This window comes from Pomacea canaliculata, linkage group LG14 (assembly GCF_003073045.1).
Source record: "Pomacea canaliculata isolate SZHN2017 linkage group LG14, ASM307304v1, whole genome shotgun sequence".
NCBI classification, from domain to species: Eukaryota; Metazoa; Mollusca; class Gastropoda; order Architaenioglossa; family Ampullariidae; genus Pomacea; species Pomacea canaliculata.
Window position 1 is genome coordinate 10,005,652 of NC_037603.1, and position 21,079 is coordinate 10,026,730.

Below are 21,079 nucleotides of genomic sequence, written 5' to 3' on the forward strand. Positions count from 1 at the left end.
AGTACATGCACACAGACATGCTTGCACATGCACAAATAAATCCACATTTTTACCAGCAAAAGCTTTTTCATTTGATCAACCTTTGAAAATCCATGAAAGAATGTTGGACACTTGGAGGACTGATCAATACACAACAACTTCAACAATAATTTTATTATTATTTGAAGAAGATTGCCATGCATATCAACAACAGACAACAAACTGGAAATGGTGTACCCTTGGGATGAAGGTTGCTTGCATAATTCTCCAAAATCATCCAATAAGAAGCCCACATATGTGCTTGTAGGTGTCCTGTCTCACATAATGAATGTTCCTTTTTTTTTATCCCTCATAATTTGTTGTTATTATTATTGAGTTTGCATCTTGTGTCAGCTTTGTTGGTAGATCGCAAGATATTAGAGCAGCTTTTGGCTAAAGACATTCCTCATATTTTGGCACATGGTGAATGCTCTGGTGGTTAGTTACTGTCTGATCACTGTGTGAGTTGTAACAGATGTGGACTGATGATGAAATTTTACCCTTGCTTAATGATTTAGAATGTTTTCCCCTTGAGAAATAGTAACTGGTCATGATTTACCATGTGTCACCCTTCTTTTGCTACTGTATGCTTTCTGTAAAAGTATACCATAAATTTGGGTCTATTGAGCGCACCTGTATATTAGATACACACACAAATTAAAAAAAACTACTTTATTCACAAACAAGCCGCAAATATATACAACTTTTCAATCACCTTGAAAGCTGCTTTGCTGACATTTCGTTTCGTTTTCGGTATGATGAGGGTGTGTGCTTGAGCAAATGATCTGAATGCTGCAATTGTATGTAGCTTTGATTTTAAAATGTAAGCAGTTAACACTTTAATGTGATGCTCATCAACAAATTAATCGGAATTGGAAAAATGGGCTAACAAGCTGCATCGCTTTGTAAGCCGCAGAGAAAAGAGTCATGGCTTCTAATCTGAAATTCATGATAATTTGATTGAGGAAGAGAGCGGATATTTATTTGTGCTTAGTCAAGGCTGTTGGCCTGAATGGCGTATTGTATTCCAGAAATTCCAGAAAATTCACTAAAACTTATAGGATGAGGACTATCTACTGCTGTAGGAGAGGATGATAGGGTATCTGCTGGTAGAGAAGTTGCAAGGTCATTGGCTTGTTATTGTGTCGAGTGGTGCTGGAGGAAAAGGTGAATAAGGCCCTTGACCTCGAATCCAGAGGTAGGGGTAGGGTGTCTTCCTTTTTCTCACCGCCTACCTTTGGAGTCTACAAGGCTAGGATTATCCAAGGTCAGAGACTTAATTTAGCTTGCAGCATGTATTGAACGCCGTTGCCTAGATGAACAAAACATTTAAAAAGTTGAAATAACAGGCTCTCTGTGATCTGCCTCTACCCAAGTAGCTTTTTTAATCAAAAGCAGTTCTGCTGCTGCCGCTTTTTCAACCCCCTGTTAACCTCAACCCCTCTCCCCCTGTCGAAGAAGAAGAAGAGGGAGAGAACTGCTTTCCTGTTGCTGTTAGTGGCAGATTGAGGCCAGTATTGGGAGGTCTGCTTGCGCTGATGAAAGATTGATTGCACCCACAGATACGTTGTTCTGTCTCCAAAACTGTTGATGAAACAGTTAGCCTTGACCTTGTCTTTTAACAGGGTTTTCTCCTTTCTATGACAACCCCCCACTAACCCTTCCCTCCCAGAATTGCAGGCACAGGCTTAGGCAAGAATCTCACTGGAATGACGCTAGGAAGTGTGCTAGACACAAAGCTGAAATGCTTGCTTTTGTGTGTGGTGTGAGTGTTGTTTTAGCTACACTTGCCATTCTTTCATATGCAGTTTGTCACAGAAGTGATTGTGTGTTTGTTGGCCAGTGACATTTCACAGTCAATCCTTAAGTGTGTTTAAGTTTATTTGCATGAATTTCTTGGTATTGCTGTATAAGTGTAAACGTCAGCTCTTAACAAACATGTATATTTTCTGTCTTCATCCATGTGAAAAAGAAAATTTTACACCAAAGCGTTTGGAAGTGATAAAGATTGTAAGTATACATTTTCTTGAAAAGGGACAGTGTGGATGTTAGTATTCTTTATTTCTAAACAGAGCTGCAAGCAGTTGATTATTAGTGAGTGGGTAAGGGGTACCTGGCAACCCTGTTATCATGGAAACCATTGCCCTTTCTTCTCCTTTCAATCCCCTCCCTCACCTTTCTAAACCCAAGCTGTTTCTGCTTCACTCAGTGCACTACTGTCTGTTTCATCCCCATTTATTTGTCTGTTTTCGAAAGGTGACTGTACAGCTATTAATATTAAGCTGGAGATATAATAGAACTGTACACTTTGCATTTGCCTCCAAGTCTTTCAGAAAGTAGATTGTCACTACTATGTCTCCCTGTCATTTGCTAGCACTTTCTCGTCGGTAGTAATACAGGTGTAAGTTCTCAGCAGTATCAGAAGCAGCGCGGGGGAGTTGTCACGTCTCGGGTAGATCCACCCAAAGTGGACAGCATTATTCTGACACTAAGCCTTCCTTTTTGTGTCCATTTACAAGTCATCCCACCCTTTCAGTCCGGTGGCGCAAGGATGAGCGTCTATCACCAACACAGTGCGGATTGGATGGCATAGGTTCCAATCTTGTCTCAGGCACGCTGTTCTTTCTGTGCATGTGGCATCTGTTTACAGGCTGGCTGCCTTACCGTGATATAGCCTTAGTTGCTGGCTTAAAATAAACAGCCTTGCTCGGCCTTGAGGGTTCATGATGGGATGCAAGGCACAGTTCAGCGTGATGTATGGTAGGAAGTTTCAAGAACTGAAGGTACGCAGAACATGCTGCATTGTGTGTGGAGTCTTATCCACCCTGACCTTGCCTGTAGGGCCAGACAGCTCTCGGCACGTAGTTCTCAAAGAGCCTTATCTTTGTCGTCTTCTTCCTGCATTTGCTGTCCTCTTTTTCTTTTGCTCCCGAGTGTTGAATTGCAGAGCAGCTGATTATCTCACTCGTCCTCAAGATGAGGCAACAGACTAGCCTCTCATGCACTAACCAGCCAGAAATGGTCGGAGCGAAATGTTTTGCCTTCATTTTTATGGTTTTCTTTTCTTTTCCTGCTTCTTCTCTTTCTCTCTCTCTCTCTGAGAGCCGGAAGAGTGCGCTTGTCAGTCCTTGCCTCCTCGGCAACCGTGGAAAGGCCACCTTGTTTACACCTGGAGGCACCTTCAGTGGTGTAGACTGTCTGCAGTGGTTGTTGCAGTACCCCACATTCCTGGCATCGTGCAGGCCAGAATAGTAGCACGCTTCCCATACAGGCAGGCATTCCGAGGCTATATATAGAAAGCTGACGAGAACCCCGTCGATCATTAAATGGATGCTGTTTTCTTTTTATTGGCAGTCTCCTCAGAATCGAGAGGTATACCTACATTTTCTGTGTGTGAATGCTAGCATGGCTGGTGCCTTGCCCCACTTTTGAGTCTGCTAGCCTCGTGTTCACACAATGGGGGAGCTTGAACCAGCCGACACACAGAAGAATGGGCGTCCCGGGGGAAGACCAGAATGTTGTTGGCAGGAGCTGGGAACAGCCTTCAGGGAGGGAGGCTCATATAACAGCGTCAACAGTCATGGCACACCCAACAACAGTTCCTTAATGTGAGCACATTGAACACCGCCAGAAGGGATTAGTTGAGAGGTGGCGGAGCTGAGAGGAGGGGAGGAGGAGGGAGCAATCGCTGGGTACAGGCGCATAGATCGGGGATCCTTATAAACATTATGAACTGCTCTTAGGATTTTTTAGCTTCCTCTTTATGTGTGTCTCACCCACCCGGTTCAACATATGCGCCTGGACATTTGCAAGTTCTTTTGTCAGAAAATAACTCTACCTCTATTGTAGGCCTGTGTATATTTAATAATTTTAAATATACACAATGTTGAAAATAATTCCATAGTAAACATACATCAGTTAATCCTTACTGCTACTTAAGGTATGATATTATTACTTATTAATGATGTCTAATTGTAAACGCAGTCCTGAGAGGAAGTTCCTTTTCTTGATGTTAAACTTAAGAATAAAGAAGTGTAAAGTTCGGCATAACACTGCTTTCACTGTATCAGCAGTCGCTTGGGGACTAGTGTTCCATAAATCTATGTATATATGTATCTCACACACACACACACACTCGCAAGTTATCTTGAGTCGTAAAAACAAGCACACAAACAAAACAACTGACATCTCCACTTGGGGACAGACCTTATCCACTAAATGATGCTGTCTCTGGGGACAAGCACCTTCTGATATATCAAACGCTGCCTCTTGGGGTCAGACGTTGCCTTCCTTAGCCATATAGACCAAGATACTAGTAAACTGAACAACTCACAAAACAAAGTAAAAACTCGTCAGATATTTCATGGCATCTGCCAGGTCCATTAGTCCGTGAGAATATCCCCCCAAAACACTTATCATTTAAAAAAGTGCCAGCGTTTAATTACAAAGTGTATAACAAACATTTCATTCAACGGTGTAACGACAATTTGACGACCACCTGTCCACGCAGATTATATTACATGTATATGTATAGCAATATATGTATAGTATTAGATGTATAGCAATGTATGTATAGCAATATATGTATAGCATTATAATATGTATAGCAATATATGTATAGCTGCTTGTCGGTAACGACCTTTGTGTACTAAGGTGCACTAGGTGAAAAAGGATCCAGTGCTTCACACCTGGACGTCCCAACACGTGCGTGCAGCATAACCTACATGTTTCAGAGGTTGTTACTTCTTTCTGTTGAGCACACACCCGGGTGTCTAGGCACCCTGTGCCACACACAGAGAGAATGAAGTGCCACAGCCAGAGCGCTCACAGAACGTAGGCGGTAAGTGGGTGGCAGTGTTGGGCGGGTAGATAACCGGTAGGGCGATGAAGGTAGCGGAGATGAAGGGAGGGCAGGTTAGTTCAGTGTTTCTGTGTGACGTGACAGTAGCCGCCCACTTCTCCCTCGCCAGCTAAAGATGGTGCATTACCTACATTGTGTTACAGGCTTGTGTTTCAGCCGTCCATTATCTTGCCTAACCCGTTTCCTTACAGACAATACTCCCCCCATACTCCTCTCGCCTCCCAACACCTTTCCCTGTGGCCACCTACCCCTTACCTGCCTGCTGCAGCAGCTTTGTAATTATTCACTGGAGCAAGGTGAGGGTCGCATGTTCTGGTGCGCTCGCGCGGAGACCCACGCACTGTGTCTTTCTTTGTCGGGTCTCGGGGGACGGGGAGGAGGCAGGGTAGAGGTGGCTGGGAGGAGGACAGCCTGCGTGGTCCGCGTCTCATGCGTCACTGCGCGTGTCTTGCCTTCACCTTGCAAAGGTCAGCCTGTGCAGGTCATTTCCTGCTGACTGGCACTCGGCGCTCTTACATCATGCGACGTGATTGAGCGAGCGCATCACTTTTCACACAGACTTCCGGCGCCATTAGGAACCACATAGAAAACAATTAGCGAACATTACACGGACGTCCATCAGGGCGACCTAGAGATTCGTAGGAGGGGTGAAGCTGCCGGGGGAGGAGCATTTTCACCTAGGCCGGCTACTGTAAAACGCGGGTCAGAGAAACTCTGTATGACCACTCGGCGACATTTTGCTGTAAATATTTCTTACGAGAGTGAGAAGAGCATCATCACTGTCGACACAGACTGCGGGGGCGTGTTGTGACCTCCGGGACTGGCGCAGTTCCCTGCAGCCGGTCGCTGTGGTGACGCAGCGGTTAGTACGCTAGTGCAGCAACATGGCGGCCCCCACCTGCCAACTGTGACGTCACGGCCGCCCCGGCCCGCCAGGTCACGCGTGTTTGCCTGACGTGTCCGCGCTTGTGGGACGCCGGATGATGCAACGGCGCCAGCAACAGTTTTTGTTGTCAGGCGCTGAAGTGGGTGGGTGTGGTGATTTGAAGGAGATTTCTGCATGGAAAGTGTGGCAACATCTGTCGAGGCAGTTACTAAGATAATTTAATCCAGTTATTCTCACTCAGTTGCTTGAATACATTGAGACGGGAAACAATATTTATAGCTGTCTGCCAGAAAGGTCATCAACCTTTTCACAGAAAGTATGTTTCATATACTTATTTCATCGCTTCACTGGCACCAGCACGGTTAAGTTGGACCGGGTGGTAATGTAAGGGGGATAAAGTAAGTGTATAGACGCAGTGGCTGACAGACTCGCCTCTTGTGTACACACACACAATTATTTATAACACGCGGCGGTGTGAAGGGCGGAACGAGGGAAAGCCCCTACTATAGAGGGGTGGCCTAAGCCGGCACAGAGCTACATTCCTACACAAACATGGTTGTCTAAGGTGTGTTTGTGAGTAGGCGGCGACAAGGGTGTGGCGCCATGCTTTGTGGACTGCAGTCGGCGACAACAGGTGATCACTGAGCACCGCTCAGCCCTTGCGAGTATTGACCGCCATACATGTCGCCAGACTAGGACGCAGACGGATTGAGCTGATGAAGGTGCGCGTGGTACCTGGCCCCTTCACAGGTAGACACATGCCACGTGTACACCGTGCGTGCGCACGTGCCTGCATGGGGAGGGAGTGGGAAAGGTGAGAGGTGAACGAACGCATTCCCGTTGACTATATTTTGAGGGGGTAGTCTTTAGAAGAGGTTCCACACAAAATGAGACTGGGAGCTGCAGGCGGTCAGTGTTGGGAGACGGCCCCTGGTCCCGTTGCGCATGCGCTGGTCTGACAAAGTGGAAGTCGGATTCCCTGGCGTGCACCACTGCACTCGCGCCAAGGTGCGCCATGTGCGCGCGCTCGTGCATTCTTGGCAACCGCCCAGCGGGCGCGCCGCAGCTTGCAGGGGGGAGGCGGAGAGGGAGGGGGGATGATGGCTGGAGACCCCAACCCTCCCAAGACGCGTTTCCGGCGTGCGGAAGGAGGAGGAGGAGGAGGCGAGCACGTGCACAGAATGCGAGGCATCGTTGGGTACGTGCTATTTTTACTTTGGCGCCCTTTTGTACGCCGACCTCGCGGCTTTATTTATGTGGCGTGCCGGGTGGGAGGTGGGTGGCTGCTTTATTATAAAGGTCACGTGCTTGTGTGGCTAACCCGGAAAAAAAGTGAAGTGCCGGAGGGTTCCGAAAGACTGCAAGACTTACCAGCTGCTTGTCGTATAAAGGGGACAGCAGCTGGAGGGCTTCCAGACCCTCTGTGATTCTCGGTTATGTGCACGCCGACTGGCGCGTGGGTACTTGGGGCTTCATCCCAGTTGCAGGTTACACCAACAGTGGGATGCTTACAGCCGCAGTCTACTAACATGATGCTCGTGGCTACAGGTTGCACTAACATGATGCCAGCAGCTGCACGTTATTAAGTGCTAACAGCTGCGTCATGTATGCTGTGCTAACAGCTGCTTCGTGTTATTCTGTGCTAACAGCAGCTGCAGAATCACGTTAAGTATTTCCACCGTAGTCTCAATGAAGGGTTTGTGCAAGTAGAAAGAGAGCAGGTAGAAAACCTGGGTTCATTGTGTTAGCTGGTCATTGTATATATTTTTTTAAATTTTCACGTGCACACCTGTAAAAGTGAGGTGAGCAGCAGAGGAGGAGGGTGGCTGACGAGGCGAAAGCAGTATCACCCACCTTTCGCCGCCGTTTCTGCAGCAGGAGTCGGGTAGAAGCTGCAGGCTCTACAGACGATTGGTGTTTAATTCTTGCTTTGGAGAAGAAACAAATACATCAGGCTGTCTCCTCGGGGACGGGGGCTGCGCGCGCAGCAAGACGTGCCAAGCGCATTAGAGAATGGCGGTCATTTGTCTCCCCACTGGGCGGATCGACAACAGGTTGTTGTTGTTGGGGTAATTTCGTGCTGTTTAGTCTGACGGATGCGAACAGTGTGATGTGGGTTGGCGGGGGGAGGGGGTTGAGGGAAATGAGGGTAAGGAATTTTTTTTTTTTTGCTGCGTCAACAACAAAACCGGTGCTGAGAGGTGAGCTGTGATGGCTTCCTTTATCCATGTGTGTTTCTGCAGGATTCAAGATTGATGGTAGTCGCGGCTGTCTGCAGGTTGTTGATGCAAACTGGGACCTCTCAATGAAGCAGATAATAATAATAAATCTGATTAATAGTTGCTTGGCCTTGTCCGTAATATAGATCACCGTAGGTGTTCGTCCTGGGATGGGAAAGGGTCGTCGTCAGAGAAACTAGACTGAGGTGCTGATATTTTTGTTCCTGGCATTGTTTAATATTTCTTTGCATGTGCTACAGCCTTGGCTCGGAGTAAAACACTAACATCCTCCCCTACCCCGGTGTTGTATTGTGTACACAGCTTTGCAAACATGACAGCCACCATTTACTTTGGATCTCTCTCGCTCGTTGCATTCATCACTTCCCTTCCAACCAATTAAGGAAATCATTATTTTATCTAAACTTGTGGGGAGCGGATTGTGAAGTAGTTAGAGTCCCGAGGGACGTCCGGGTATGATACCCACATGGCGCTGCAAAACCTCTCCCAGTCCGGGTAGGGTTGGGGAAGGTAAGGCACCGCTCTCACCAACAGCTGGCCCCGAGTAAAGGGAGGTCTCCAGCACCCTCACTCCCCAACGACCCGAGAAAGGGTAGGGGACAACCTTTACCTGTAAAAACCCAATGAAACCCGCGTGACATCTTTTAGTGGCGACAGATGGCTGAACTTTGAACTCTATTGACAAACACACATTTCCAAACCAGTCTCGCAAATACTCCTGTTGTATGAGAAAGAACTTGTGTTAGGCCGAGAGAGTAGGGCAGAGGGTAAGGTAACTGTGCAAGCTCCTCAAGTGCGCTTACATGTTGTACCCGAGATCTGAATGATAACAGCAACAAAACTTGTCGGCAGCTGAGGAAAGGGGTCATCTTCTTAATGTGTATCGCCATCATGCTTTGTCCAGGGCTTTGGACGCTGATTGTAAAGCAAGTTACCAGCAGGCAACCCAGTCGTTCGCTGTCTGGCGAATAATGGTTTTTTATGACCAAGAATAATATTCCATGACCTGAGAATTGTGATGGGGGGATTACCTGCAACAAAAGGCATTTTCGATATTTCTCCCCCCTTCCCCAGGTGATTATCTTTGAGAACATTTTCATTGAACCTACTTGAACTGTATAAAGGCGACTTTTTCTTTTTCATCTCACTGAGCCCCCCCACACACACATATACATAAATAAAAATCAAGAAGCAAGACGAGCAGTTATGCAATATGAGGCCATTTGAGATTTTTTTTATCACAGTGGAACACAGACCTGCCTGGAGACAAGGTTGTTTTTCTTAATTCATTGCTGCCTGTGTCATTAGAGATCTGTGATTTTTTTAATTTATTTATTTATTTTTTTGGTTTCTGATTACTGGGTAATGCTGAGAACAACATCCTGTTTCCCGAACTCTGGGCGAATAATCCATTTCCGTCCTCAAGACACACACCTACAAACATAATGCACATAAAGAGGTCAAACAAGAGGTCAGACGTAATGTCACGCTGAACACAGTCCTGATTAACATACGGTTCCCACCCTCTCACTGGCAGAGGCTTGAACACTCTAAACATGTGCATGTACAGTCCTGATGTCGACCCTGACCTGTACATGATGTTTGTAGACAGATGACGAGAACACATAGGGATAGAGGAAGTCACTCAGATTTGAGCTGTACTCAGTTGTTCTGGAAAAAATTGCACCTCACTGGTCTCCTTTACTCGACTCGTTTTATATGTATAAAAACTGTGCCTATTTGATAGTAACCTCACGATACATAATGAAAAGACAAGAACATGTTGTGAACCCCTTGACTCCTATCAACAGATGGTGTCAGGTGACTGAAGTGTTCGCACCAGGCTCTTAACTCTTACCTGCAATGTGAGCCCTGGCATTAAGTTATGATGATATTGGGATTCATGAGGGGTGTATGAAATAAATCCAGAATAAAGTTTGTGAAGTTTGACTGTGTAACCTGGCGGCTATGGTTTCGCTCGTGAGTTCTTGCCTTCTGGGAAGGATTAAAAAAAGCTGTTTGATGGATGTAGCTTGTCAGCTGATTGATGACCTGATGACTTTGTGCTAGAGGCGTTGGCAGGACGACTTTGTGCCTTTGGTGGCTGTTACAGATTTTCGGGAAGTGGTTGCTCCCACCTTCTCCCACGCAGATACTGAGCCACTAACTCAGGTGTCACTCGGCTTTCAGTGGGTTTAGACAGGTAAGATAAAGGTCGTCTTGTTGGAGTGATTCCCATGACGGGAGGAACACGAGGTTGACCTCAGACTGGCCCAGGGCTAATTATAAGGTTAACAGAACCACACACATAGAAATATGAATGAAGGATGACCGGGGGAAAAGAAAGGGCGGCTGCCACTTTTTTTTTTTTTTTTTTGTTTTTGTTGGCAGTGGGCGTTGACCTGTTTTATGTATGTTCAAACACCAAATTCGGACCTCATCATTTTGTCTGCTCAGTCATTATGTCCACAATCACAGCCAGATAAAAGTAAACATAAACAAAAGTGGGGCTGGAAGAAGGATTATTCTATTTGCTATCTGATGGCTATCATTGGAATTGTTTTGTCCCAGATGAACTATGCGGTTCTTTCTCCTTCATTTCTGCTCTCCACTCCACACAGCTGGTTTTTTTTTTCTGCTGTTCTTAGAGCTGGAGTTTGTCCTGAACACAGAAATAGGCAGATTAGGTTCTAAAACCCATTTATGTCACACAAAGATTCATAGATGCTTTAAAGAGAGCTTCATTGATAAAGAAATCGTATGAATTCGTATGAATATGCTAGCACTTGTAGTCTTATGTGGCAGAGTAAGACCAGCGATAATTTTATGTCGGCAAAGCAGAAACACTACAAGTGTTGCAGGTGGAGTCTCAGAAATGGCATGTCTGTGTTGCCAGGGAGAGAGAGAGAGGCCTATTGATTTGTGCGTGGGCAGACAAGGATGTTTTTGCAGAGCTTGTGCTCAGCCCCCAGATTGAGGTCATTCATATATCATGTCTGAGCCGCCTCAAGTTACCCAGTTTTTAGTCCTTTTCACTCGATTGTATTGATGAAGTAGTTATTGCTGTTCATCCTGCCACTGCCTCCTCAATGAATGAATGCTTTGGTGGGAAAGCAAATGGCAAAGAAGAGAAAGAGTGATAGATATAAAAAAGGAGGCACTGAATTTTATTTGGGAGAACAACATTGTGAATGTCTGAGGACAGATTTTGCTGTCAAGTTTCAAAAGAGTGTCCAGCATTATGGCAAGAATAAAACACGTAGCAAATACAAATTTAATATGGGATGGAGTGTTTTCAGATTATGGGCTAAGTTTACATGGCATGCAAGGACAGATGTCCTAACACAAGACAAAATTCTGCCAGACATATGGGAGAGGCGCCATGACTTTCGTGTTGAAAGTTGACTCCCACAATCTTGATGGACTGCCAGTGGCTTTTTTTTTAGGTCATCAATAAAAGATGGCAACGATGAATGCATTCTGGGATCTGATTTACTTGTGCACTTGCAGATTGTTTACTTGCACAAAGTGTGTGTTTTGTTTGTTTGTTTGTTTTGTTTTTTTTTGGTATAGTTGACATCTTATTATCCATCTCCATGCGTTGAGCAGAGCTGTGTGTAGTGAACACTCCCAGTGCCGCGGCTGATATTGATAAGACACTGCTTGTACTCTTTAAACCTTTATTAAGAAAAGTCTTTGCAGACAGCTTGACCTACATCTGACATTTACAGAGACCCACTTTTTCTGTTTCAGCCAATAACCACGAGGCAATGGAAATGGATGGAACAGTAGAGATCCCCACCAACAAAGCCACAGTTTTAAGGGGGCACGAGTCCGAAGTCTTTATATGTGCATGGAACCCAACTAATGACCTCTTGGCTTCAGGGTACACAACTTTTTGTGCTCTGGTATTAGGAAGTACTTTCATTTAAAAAGAGAGATTATAGATTTTGCTGTAGTAATTACTTATGTTAACATTTAAAAAATTTTATTTTATGATTTTAAAAAAGTTTTTTTTTTTGCCTTTTAGTTGAGGTGGAATTAGGACTATCTTCATTAAGGCACCATACAAGATTACCTTTCCAGTCTACCTCCGCTCCCCTACCCCTCCCCACACATATTCTAGATGTGACTTTATTACTTACATTATCACAATGATGCATGAAATGGTTCTATATTATATTCATTTCTGGCAACTTTGCTCTTTTTTATATTTTTTTTTTTTTTTAGAATCACTCAGTCCCACAATAGCGTACCTCTCCTCTAACCCCAACCTCATCTTGCAAATGGACAGGTCCGTGCAGCCAAACGCTTGGTTGAAAGAGAAACAATTTAAGGGGAAATAGTTTTACTGTAGCTTCATTTTGTTTTTGTTTTCAAAAATATATTTTTGAATGTGCAGGTCTGGAGACTCAACAGCAAGAATATGGAATATGAACGACAACTCTAATAGTGCCAATCAGCTGGTTCTTCGGCACTGTATTCAGAAAGGTGGCACAGAAGTCCCCAGTAACAAAGATGTCACATCTTTAGATTGGAATGTAAGCCTTTTTGGTCCACATTTAGACTACTGTCCTGGGTACTTTTGCCAACAGGCATATTTTTAGACAAAGAGCTAATCCTTTTTGTTTTAATTCAACCAAGTCACAGAAACAATTTCCAGTGGAGTGAAAGTATGTTTACAATCATTCAGAACATTTTTTTAAATAAAAAAATATTCAATTGTACCAGAAGAGAAGCTGCTGTATTCAAAACTCATTGATTATTTATAGAGTGATTGAATAGTTTTCATGGTTACTCATGTAACACTGGAGTGGCTAGTATGCAAATGAACTTTTAAAAATTTATTTGGCTGATCACAAAAATGCAGCCTCATTTTTTAGGTTTTTTTTTTTCTTTTTTTTAAAATGATTTAGTTGCTGTTGTCATTTAAACTCTTTATCATTTTAAGGGGTAATTCAAGAAATATAAAAGAGAATAGGCAATTTCTACAATCCTACAATATCAAAAAGCAATAAAATCATAAAGCAGATAAAGTTGTAATTGTTTAATCGTGCCAGATGTTTTAAATGGTCTGAAAGTAGATTTAGGAAGGATGTTATCTGAATTTAATTACATATATATTATAAACCATATTGTCAGAATATTCATAACTGGCATATAAGGCAATTTTTTGTTGTTGTTGTTGTTGTTGTTGTAAAAGCTGCCTCAGACTTTGTGCACTTGAGATTTCAAGAAGGTTCTGTGATTAATTTCATCTACAAATTCAAATTCTGTATGTGTGTTGGGGGGAGTTTTGGGGGTTTTTATGTTTTTTTTTAAACTTAAAACAATATCTGCTGTTGTGTTATGACCTATTACCTACTCTTTTGTCTGTCAAAAAAGGGTAACCAGGTCTGAAAATGATGTTACTTTTGAAGATGACAAGAATGAATTTTTAAAAATCTAAAAGCATTCAGCCAGTCAGCTTGAAATATTTGATATATAACCATTACAATTATCTTTCATTTTAATTTTAATTTATGAAATAAGCCACGCTTTAAGTATTGCAACTCGGCTGAGTTAAAAATAGCCCAAAAATGTCGTTTGTCAAGTGGGTGTGCTCAATGTCCTGCGATTGGTGTAGCAGTAATGTGTCCTCGTATTCAGTGCAAGTTTAAGTTTGTGCGTGTATTTTCCAAGACTGTTGTGAGCGAAAATACACTTGTCCTGATTGCAAAAAATGGCTCAAGCCCAGACAGATGCCCTTTACCCTTGGCCTTCAACATCATGAGACTGGTTTAGAGCGTGCTATTTCTGGATTATGGTAATTGGTTTCCATATTGAGTTTAACCTTTTGTCACGCTGTTTATGTGGATGCAGAACAACAGTGCAGCAATTGTATTTACTCAGGTGGAATTAATGCATGAACGCCATTAATTGGTGGCTGTCAAGTTTGCACTGCACTGTCAGTAAACTGTTTCATGGTTGATGTCTTGTCAGACAGACAGCTAGTTGTAACAAAAGTAAGGACTTTTAGTTTCCATTCTGTTGACACCTCATCACAATTCTGATTTATCATTGATAAAGTTCTTACCACAATGACATTATTTGCAAGTTACTTATAAAACTGGAGTGGTGGGGATGGTGGTGATGTTCAAAACCCTGAAGTGGAGTAAAATTTAACTGAAGTAATGAAGTTATAGCATCTCGAGAATACACTGCAGATGTATCACAGAATGAGTCAAGAGGCAAGGGAGAGAATATTTTTACCGCCATTCATGTGAAGTGATCCTTATTACTCAGTTCTGTTCAGTATGAGTTATCTTGAGCTGATAATAAAAGACATGCATTGATGATTAGTCCAATGGTATGGTAATAAAAACTGTTACACAGAGAGCATAACAAGCTTTCAAAACCTAGTAAAACTTTTATTTCAGTGGTCATGCTTTATTTGCTACACACACAAAGTAAAGAAATCTATTCACATAAAAGATAAGGAAAGTTATTTTAAAATATGCTTTATTCATTATTTATTTTTAGACTGTTCCATAACAGCAGAGTAACTATTTATCATTTTTAGACTGTTCAATAATAGCAGAGTAACGATTGCCTGGGAGAAACAGTTTCACAGTCACAGATTAGGGCAAGCCTTACAAACCAGATTTAAAAAGTCGAGTCAAAGTTTGACACTTTGGTCTTGAGCAGTTGTGAGCAAGTCCATTCCTTCTTGTTCATCATCCAGGTTTTTTCTCCGTCCACCTTAGTGTTGACCTCCCTCCAATAGGCCCTAAATGACAGTATTAAATGGTGTGTCATGCTGGGTGACATAACCAGACCAGCTTGCACCACTTCACTGTTGCAAGAAGAATATTCTGTTGTTCCCAAGGGTGGAAACCATGTTCCATGTGAAATTGTCTCAGGGAGTAGTTCAACACAAATGCAATCACATGTGACAGAGCAATAAAATTTTGAACAAAACATAGCTGAGCAAAATCAGCAATCAATCTTAGAAGGAGAAATAAAAAGGAAAAGCAGATACCCACTGAAACAAGCTTAGAGGTATGTCCTGGTGAGAGAACAGTCACCCAGGAATTCACTGATATTTGTGCTTACAGTGTGATGGGACGTTACTGGCTACAGGTTCCTACGATGGGTATGCAAGGCTGTGGAGCACAGATGGTAAGTGATTTTCTGAACTGTTGGTGACAATGCTGTAGTAGTTATTGTGGGTTTCTTCTCAAGGAGGACGATTACAGTATAATAGCAAGTGATTTGCTGATCAGTCTGTGAAGATGCTTTAGTCATTCATTTTCTGTTGTAAAGATCTTGTTAAAGTGGATCGCTAGGCTTTTTTTTTTTTCTTTTAAGACTGCATCAAACATAAAAGTTATCCACCTAAAATTTCTCTTGATTTCTGAGTTTTCTTGATGAAAAATGAAACTTCTGTTCACATTTTTTTAACACGAAAAAACTTACCAATTAGATGCACAGATAAAAAGTATTTGTTCAACCTGCAATGTATCTGTCTTAGTAGCTTGGTGCTTGCATTTAAAAAATGTCAAAACTGGACAACTTTTTGTGCAGGTCGACTAGTGAATACCTTGGGGCAACATAAAGGACCTATTTTTGCTCTGAAGTGGAACAAGCGAGGGAACTATATTTTAAGTGCAGGTGTAGATAAAGTAAGTCACTTGTTGACTTAGGTGGAACAAGCTAGAAAACTATATTTTAAGTGAGGGAGTCCATAAAGTTATTTATTGGCTGAAAGTGTGGTCAGTTCGCTTCTATTAGTGAAAACATTCACCTTTTTGCTATGAGAGTTGCTTGCTGAATTCTGTGAGAGCAAAGAAATGTGTGCACTAGGAACTGCTATGTTTTCCGTGAATGTGTTTAAATTAGGCTGCCAGCATTTATTTCATACGAAAGTTTGTTTGGTTGGTTTTTTGTTTTTTTTTTTTAATCAGTTTTTTTAGGTTTTATCTTTTGCTTTGTATAGTTCATTAACATTTTTCTTTTCTTTATTGTTTTTGTTCTTAATGTGGATATAAGTTCTTCTTGTTTACAGACAACTATCATTTGGGATGCCAGTTCGGGGGCTTGTCATCAACAGTTTGCATTTCATTCAGGTGAGTTTAATGAGTATTGGCATTCTAACAGCACTTGAGAGGGTAAAATGTTATAAATAATGTTATCATACACACAGTGCATCAAATGTTTTAAAAAAATTGTTTACACAAAGCTCATTGCATTTGTGGAGGGAGGAGGAATGGTTGTGTGAGTGGATTCATGTGTATGTGAATACGCATTGTCAATAGCAAAACAGATGGAATCTGTGAGCAAAATCTTGCTTCAAACATCCAAATCAAACTAGTGATACATCATAGGGAAGTCTGTTTCTTGGAGTTGTGGCATGTGTTCATGTTTTTGACATGTCTGTCTGTTGTGCAGCTCCTGCCTTGGATGTGGACTGGCAGAACAACACAAGCTTCGCCTCCTGCTCCACAGACCAGTGTATCCATGTCTGTCGCCTTAGCAATGAACGCCCAATCAAAACATTCCAGGGACACACAGTAAGTTGTGTGGTTGTCAAATATTTGCAGTCAGTGGATTGTAGACAAAAACATATATGGGTTCCAAGGCAATCTAATGATGCAGCAGTAAAATACTTGCCACTTAGAATCACGGACTTTGTCGTCACATTCTGCAATTTCTTTATTGAATTAGTCACATTTGTTAAAGATGTTAACACCAACATTGACCTCTTACCTTTATAAGACTGGTGCACTTTTTTTAATTGGGTAAAGTCCTTGCAAAATTTATTATTCTTACCTTTAGGTAGCAGGGCTTCTGCTAAGGCTAAATTCTTTGGGGTCCCAGGGACTCCTTCTTCAGATTTTTAAGGGGTCCCTGTTCTTCGCCCCATTGACGAAAATTGAAGGGGTCCTCCGAACTTTTAAAGCGTACTGTACGCAATTTTTTGCGTAAGCAGAAGCCCTGAGGTAGGAGTATACCAGCTAACAGGAAACTGCTTTTCATATTTCTGGTGGAAACTTGATATGTGGTAAAACAAATTCCAGTTATTAATTCACTGAAATACTATAATCTAATGTAAATGAAGATGACCCAGAACAAAGAGAATCACAAGATACACCATAATTCTGATGAATTTGCTGCACTAAACTCAGAAAAAACTTGGATTTACCCCGTGCGGTCATGTTTAGCTCACCACTCATAAAGTATTTGGAGAAGACCAGAAAATTCTTTGGTTATATTTAAACCAGGGGGGGTAACAGCATTTATTTCCCCTGTACAGCAGTTTGCAGATGAAAATGCTGGAAGCTCATTGCACATTTGTCACTGCAACAAGACAAGCCAGCTGCTCTGGCAAAAGACTAATATTCCTCTTCCATTCACAGGGTACATACCTGCAAAGTTCACTATGCACTGAAAGAGGTCAAAATCATGAACATCTTTTCCTACAGATATCTGCAATTAACGTTCTTCCATTAAAGCTTTTACGATATAAACATATCCATGTTATGCTGATATCCGCAATGTTGCTTCTTTCTCTGCATGGTGATGTTTGTAGCTGTGTATCTAGAAAATAGAAAGGAATTGTCATAGATTTTAGAAAATGTATAGTCCTTGTTACTCCTCGAGGACCATAGGGCCATGATTTTAGAAAATGCTGAATGCTTTAATTTTCTATACCTGTCATTTTTCTTTTTTTTTTCTTATGTTTTGAGTCTGCATTTGTGCTGTCTGTTTGCAGAATGAAGTGAATGCCATCAAGTGGGATCCGCAGGGCCTATTATTAGCCTCCTGTTCTGATGACATGACACTTAAGGTGCATGATGTTACCAAATATTTCAACTTTTATTTTTGTTCATTACAATATGTTTCGATGTGACACAATCCCACCTGGACAAGTTGTTAATCTGAAGCTCAACACTGTCACCAGTATTATCATTAGTCATGTACCGATGTGTGAGAGTTAACAAGAGATAGTATAACTATTTGGGAGCTAGTTCCTCTAGTGTGATGAATGTGTTGGACAGATTTGGAGCATGAAGCAGGATGCCTGTGTCCATGACCTGCAGGCCCACAATAAGGAGATCTACACTATCAAATGGAGCCCCACGGGTCCTGGCACCAACAATCCCAGTGCTCCCCTCATCCTTGCCAGGTGAGTTTCCACTTACCTGCATAATTGCTATGCATTTTTATACATTCATGCGCTTCATCTTTCTTCACATTTAGGCAGAGTATTCACTTCCTTTTCCTTGAACTGTCATGGCTGTACTGATAGATTTCTGCAAAGTGACCTTTACTAGACAGTATGGGTCCACTCTGTTATGTTTGCAAGCCAGTGTTTTCTCTGTTTAGCCTCCATCAAGCATGCTCTGGAGGAGGGTCTTGTTTAAAAAGTCACACCAGACACGTGTATAGCGCTTGTTATTTATTTATATTTGTTTTTATTTGTGAATGGTTAATGGTAAAGAGTAATTTATGTAAATGATGTGTTATTGCGGAACTGTTATTTATTAGCTGTTATTGGTATGCTCTTAGAGTAGCTTTTTCTTGCTTCCTCTTAAAGATAATCAAAAGTCCTGACAATAGAAAACGTGAATTCCATGGATAGATCTTTGTGAATTTTTGTGAGAAAGATTATGTGTGGGACCCACTGTTTGCTTTTGATTGTTAAACAAATGTTGGTAAAATAGACAGCTTCCTATATTAATTATTTCTCCTCATTTTTCTTATCTTTATATCTGACATCTTTATTTTGTGAGATTACTTGAAGGCATGGGCTAGTTCTATTTTTGTTATGTCTTTTTGACTTTGAATGAAATTGCAGTGATTGAGGTTTTTTATGTGAATACTTTGTTAGTGCCTCCTTCGACTCCACTGTACGACTGTGGGAAGTAGAGCGTGGCACATGTCTGCACACGCTTACCAAGCACCAAGAACCTGTCTACAGCGTCGCCTTTAGTCCTGATGGCAAATACCTTGCAAGTGGTTCTTTTGACAAATGTGTGCACATTTGGAATGTTCAGGTTAGTTATATGTGTACACTTCAAATTTTCAGGTTATCTGTATGTATGAAATGTGTGCATCTTTCAGGTTATCTGTGGATATGTTTGGAATGTGCTGGTTAAGTTATCTGCATGTAGGTTGATGAAACTGGTCGTGACCTTCTAGCTGTCTCTCATTCTCTAGTAACACTTCCAGTACAAAGTGTGGCGAGGCAGTGTGAAGGATGATGCACTAAACCCGTTGATGTTTTGCAGTCAGGAAGCCTGGTACATAGTTACAAAGGAACAGGCGGGATCTTTGAAGTTTGCTGGAATCATCGTGGTGACAAAGTAGGAGCCAGTGCCTCAGATGGATCGGTAATTTATTTTAAACATTTGAAACACATCTGTGTTCAGAATGCATTCACAGTAAACTCTGCGTTACTGAAAAAATGATGGTTTAAACTTTAATTTGAGGCAAAATACATTATGACAAAGGTTAAATTTTGATTGCATGTACATCTGTGCAGGTGTTTGTGCTAGACTTGAGGAAATAGAAAGGCAGCATGGCAGCAGATGGACTCGAACCCAAGGACAAATTCTGCTGAACAGTGAGCCACTGGCCGGCTGCAGCTGCCTGCCTGCCATCGATCTCAACCTGGCAAGGCTGTGGGTGTACTCATCATCATTGTTGTCTCGTCATTGACGTTGTCACCGTGGTCTCATCTTGTGTGATCGTTGTGCAAGATTTGCTTTCTTGCGTTGGGAGTCCAGGCAGAGGTCACACTTGCAGGGAAGGGTAACAGTATGGACAACAACACTGGCTGCTCCCCCACCCACCCATCCCCCATATCTGCAGCAACTGCGAGGGAGAGAGGGTCACAGTGCCAGGTTTCACTGCAGCAAAATTGACTACATGTAGCTATTAACTGCTTCTGAAAGTTGACGGTTGTGATGAACAGAAAGGACTTCTGACATTTCTTGTTGTAATGCTTTGTGACCTTTGGCAGCTACACAAAAGTCCTTGACCTGTGACCTTGCATTGATGAATGATCTCATTCACACCTCATATGGTGTCTCTAGTAGTGGAGCTGTTCAAATCTGAGGCTTGGTTTTGTGTGACTGCTTTTTGTGTGAAAGGGGGCTACAGAAATTTATATGGTGATGACAGGGAATGCATGCCAAGTAAAAATGGAAGCACACACACACATGTATGTCAGTTTAATGTACTACTGTAAATAAAAAGGCCAAAATAAAATAAATATCCAAAAATTTATTTTGCTTTTCATGCTCAATCCACACATGCTTCATCCATTCTCCCCCTCCCCCCAATCCATGAATGTCTTAAACCTCCCTCTGTGTGTCTTCATTCTCACCTACATACACCCCACTTTCACAGCTCTCTAACCACGATGCACTTCTCTGCATCTGTCCATTGTGTCCTGATGTACAGTCGTACAGTAAGCTAGTGTTCTCACTAATCTGATAAATGCGGACTCTTGGGAGCTTCCCCCAGACAATCATATAATAGCGAACCACAGTTGCTGCAGCATGGCAGAGAGTTGTCATACACAGTGCACCAGTGATAATGGCAACACAGTACAGCAAGGATTCTTTCACCGTCTTCAACAGAGGTTGTAATTCTTGCACTACCACATCTTGTAGCTGCTCTGCTGTCAAGTCTGAAAAATATAAAAACTACAACAGCAATTCCATTGCATCATGAACTCTTTCCTCTTATAGAGAGAGAGAGAGCAATATTATTGGAAAATGGATACCACATTTAGATCAGTGTGCTCAGCAAGTGAAGCTTTTCTCAGATTATTTGCAACCATCAACTTTTGTGGAGATTTTGCTTTATATATGCTTTAGAGTGTGAGCTTGGTAAAAATTTTACCTTGGTAAAAATGTGCTTCTACAGGCAGGACTCGGCATGCAAGCCAGCTCGGTAAGTCTGGCAAGTGAAGGTGTGTGTTGCACGCTTGCCCTCCTGCATCCTGACATATCTGCTCCACAAGTGATGACAGCATCTCTCTCTGCACACAAATTCAGCAGAGGTTTTATTTTAATGCTAGTATCA

The 21,079-nt window shown here is 42.3% G+C and overlaps 2 protein-coding genes across 6 annotated transcripts in view; one reads left to right on the forward strand and one right to left on the reverse strand.

Annotated features, from left to right (window-relative positions):
• The window catches only part of LOC112555637 (F-box-like/WD repeat-containing protein TBL1X), a 33,680-nt gene extending 13,407 nt beyond the window's left edge, over window positions 1-20,273 (forward strand). Inside the window, exons 5-15 of the mRNA XM_025224074.1 lie at window positions 11,756-11,888; window positions 12,405-12,543; window positions 15,100-15,163; window positions 15,569-15,666; window positions 16,050-16,110; window positions 16,433-16,554; window positions 17,757-17,831; window positions 18,043-18,170; window positions 18,876-19,041; window positions 19,276-19,377; window positions 19,530-20,273. Coding sequence (XP_025079859.1) covers window positions 11,756-11,888; window positions 12,405-12,543; window positions 15,100-15,163; window positions 15,569-15,666; window positions 16,050-16,110; window positions 16,433-16,554; window positions 17,757-17,831; window positions 18,043-18,170; window positions 18,876-19,041; window positions 19,276-19,377; window positions 19,530-19,556 — 1,115 coding nt within the window. The 3' untranslated portion in view covers window positions 19,557-20,273. The remainder of the gene's footprint in view (window positions 1-11,755; window positions 11,889-12,404; window positions 12,544-15,099; window positions 15,164-15,568; window positions 15,667-16,049; window positions 16,111-16,432; window positions 16,555-17,756; window positions 17,832-18,042; window positions 18,171-18,875; window positions 19,042-19,275; window positions 19,378-19,529) is intronic.
• LOC112555635 overlaps window positions 20,258-21,079 on the reverse strand; it is a 143,836-nt gene continuing 143,014 nt past the window's right edge. For all 5 annotated transcript variants that reach the window (XM_025224065.1, XM_025224066.1, XM_025224064.1 and 2 more), the window contains 2 exons: window positions 20,897-21,035; window positions 20,258-20,681 (listed from right to left, as the gene is read on the reverse strand). In XM_025224065.1, the coding sequence (XP_025079850.1) occupies window positions 20,344-20,681; window positions 20,897-21,035 (477 nt within the window). In that variant the 3' untranslated portion in view covers window positions 20,258-20,343. The remainder of the gene's footprint in view (window positions 20,682-20,896; window positions 21,036-21,079) is intronic.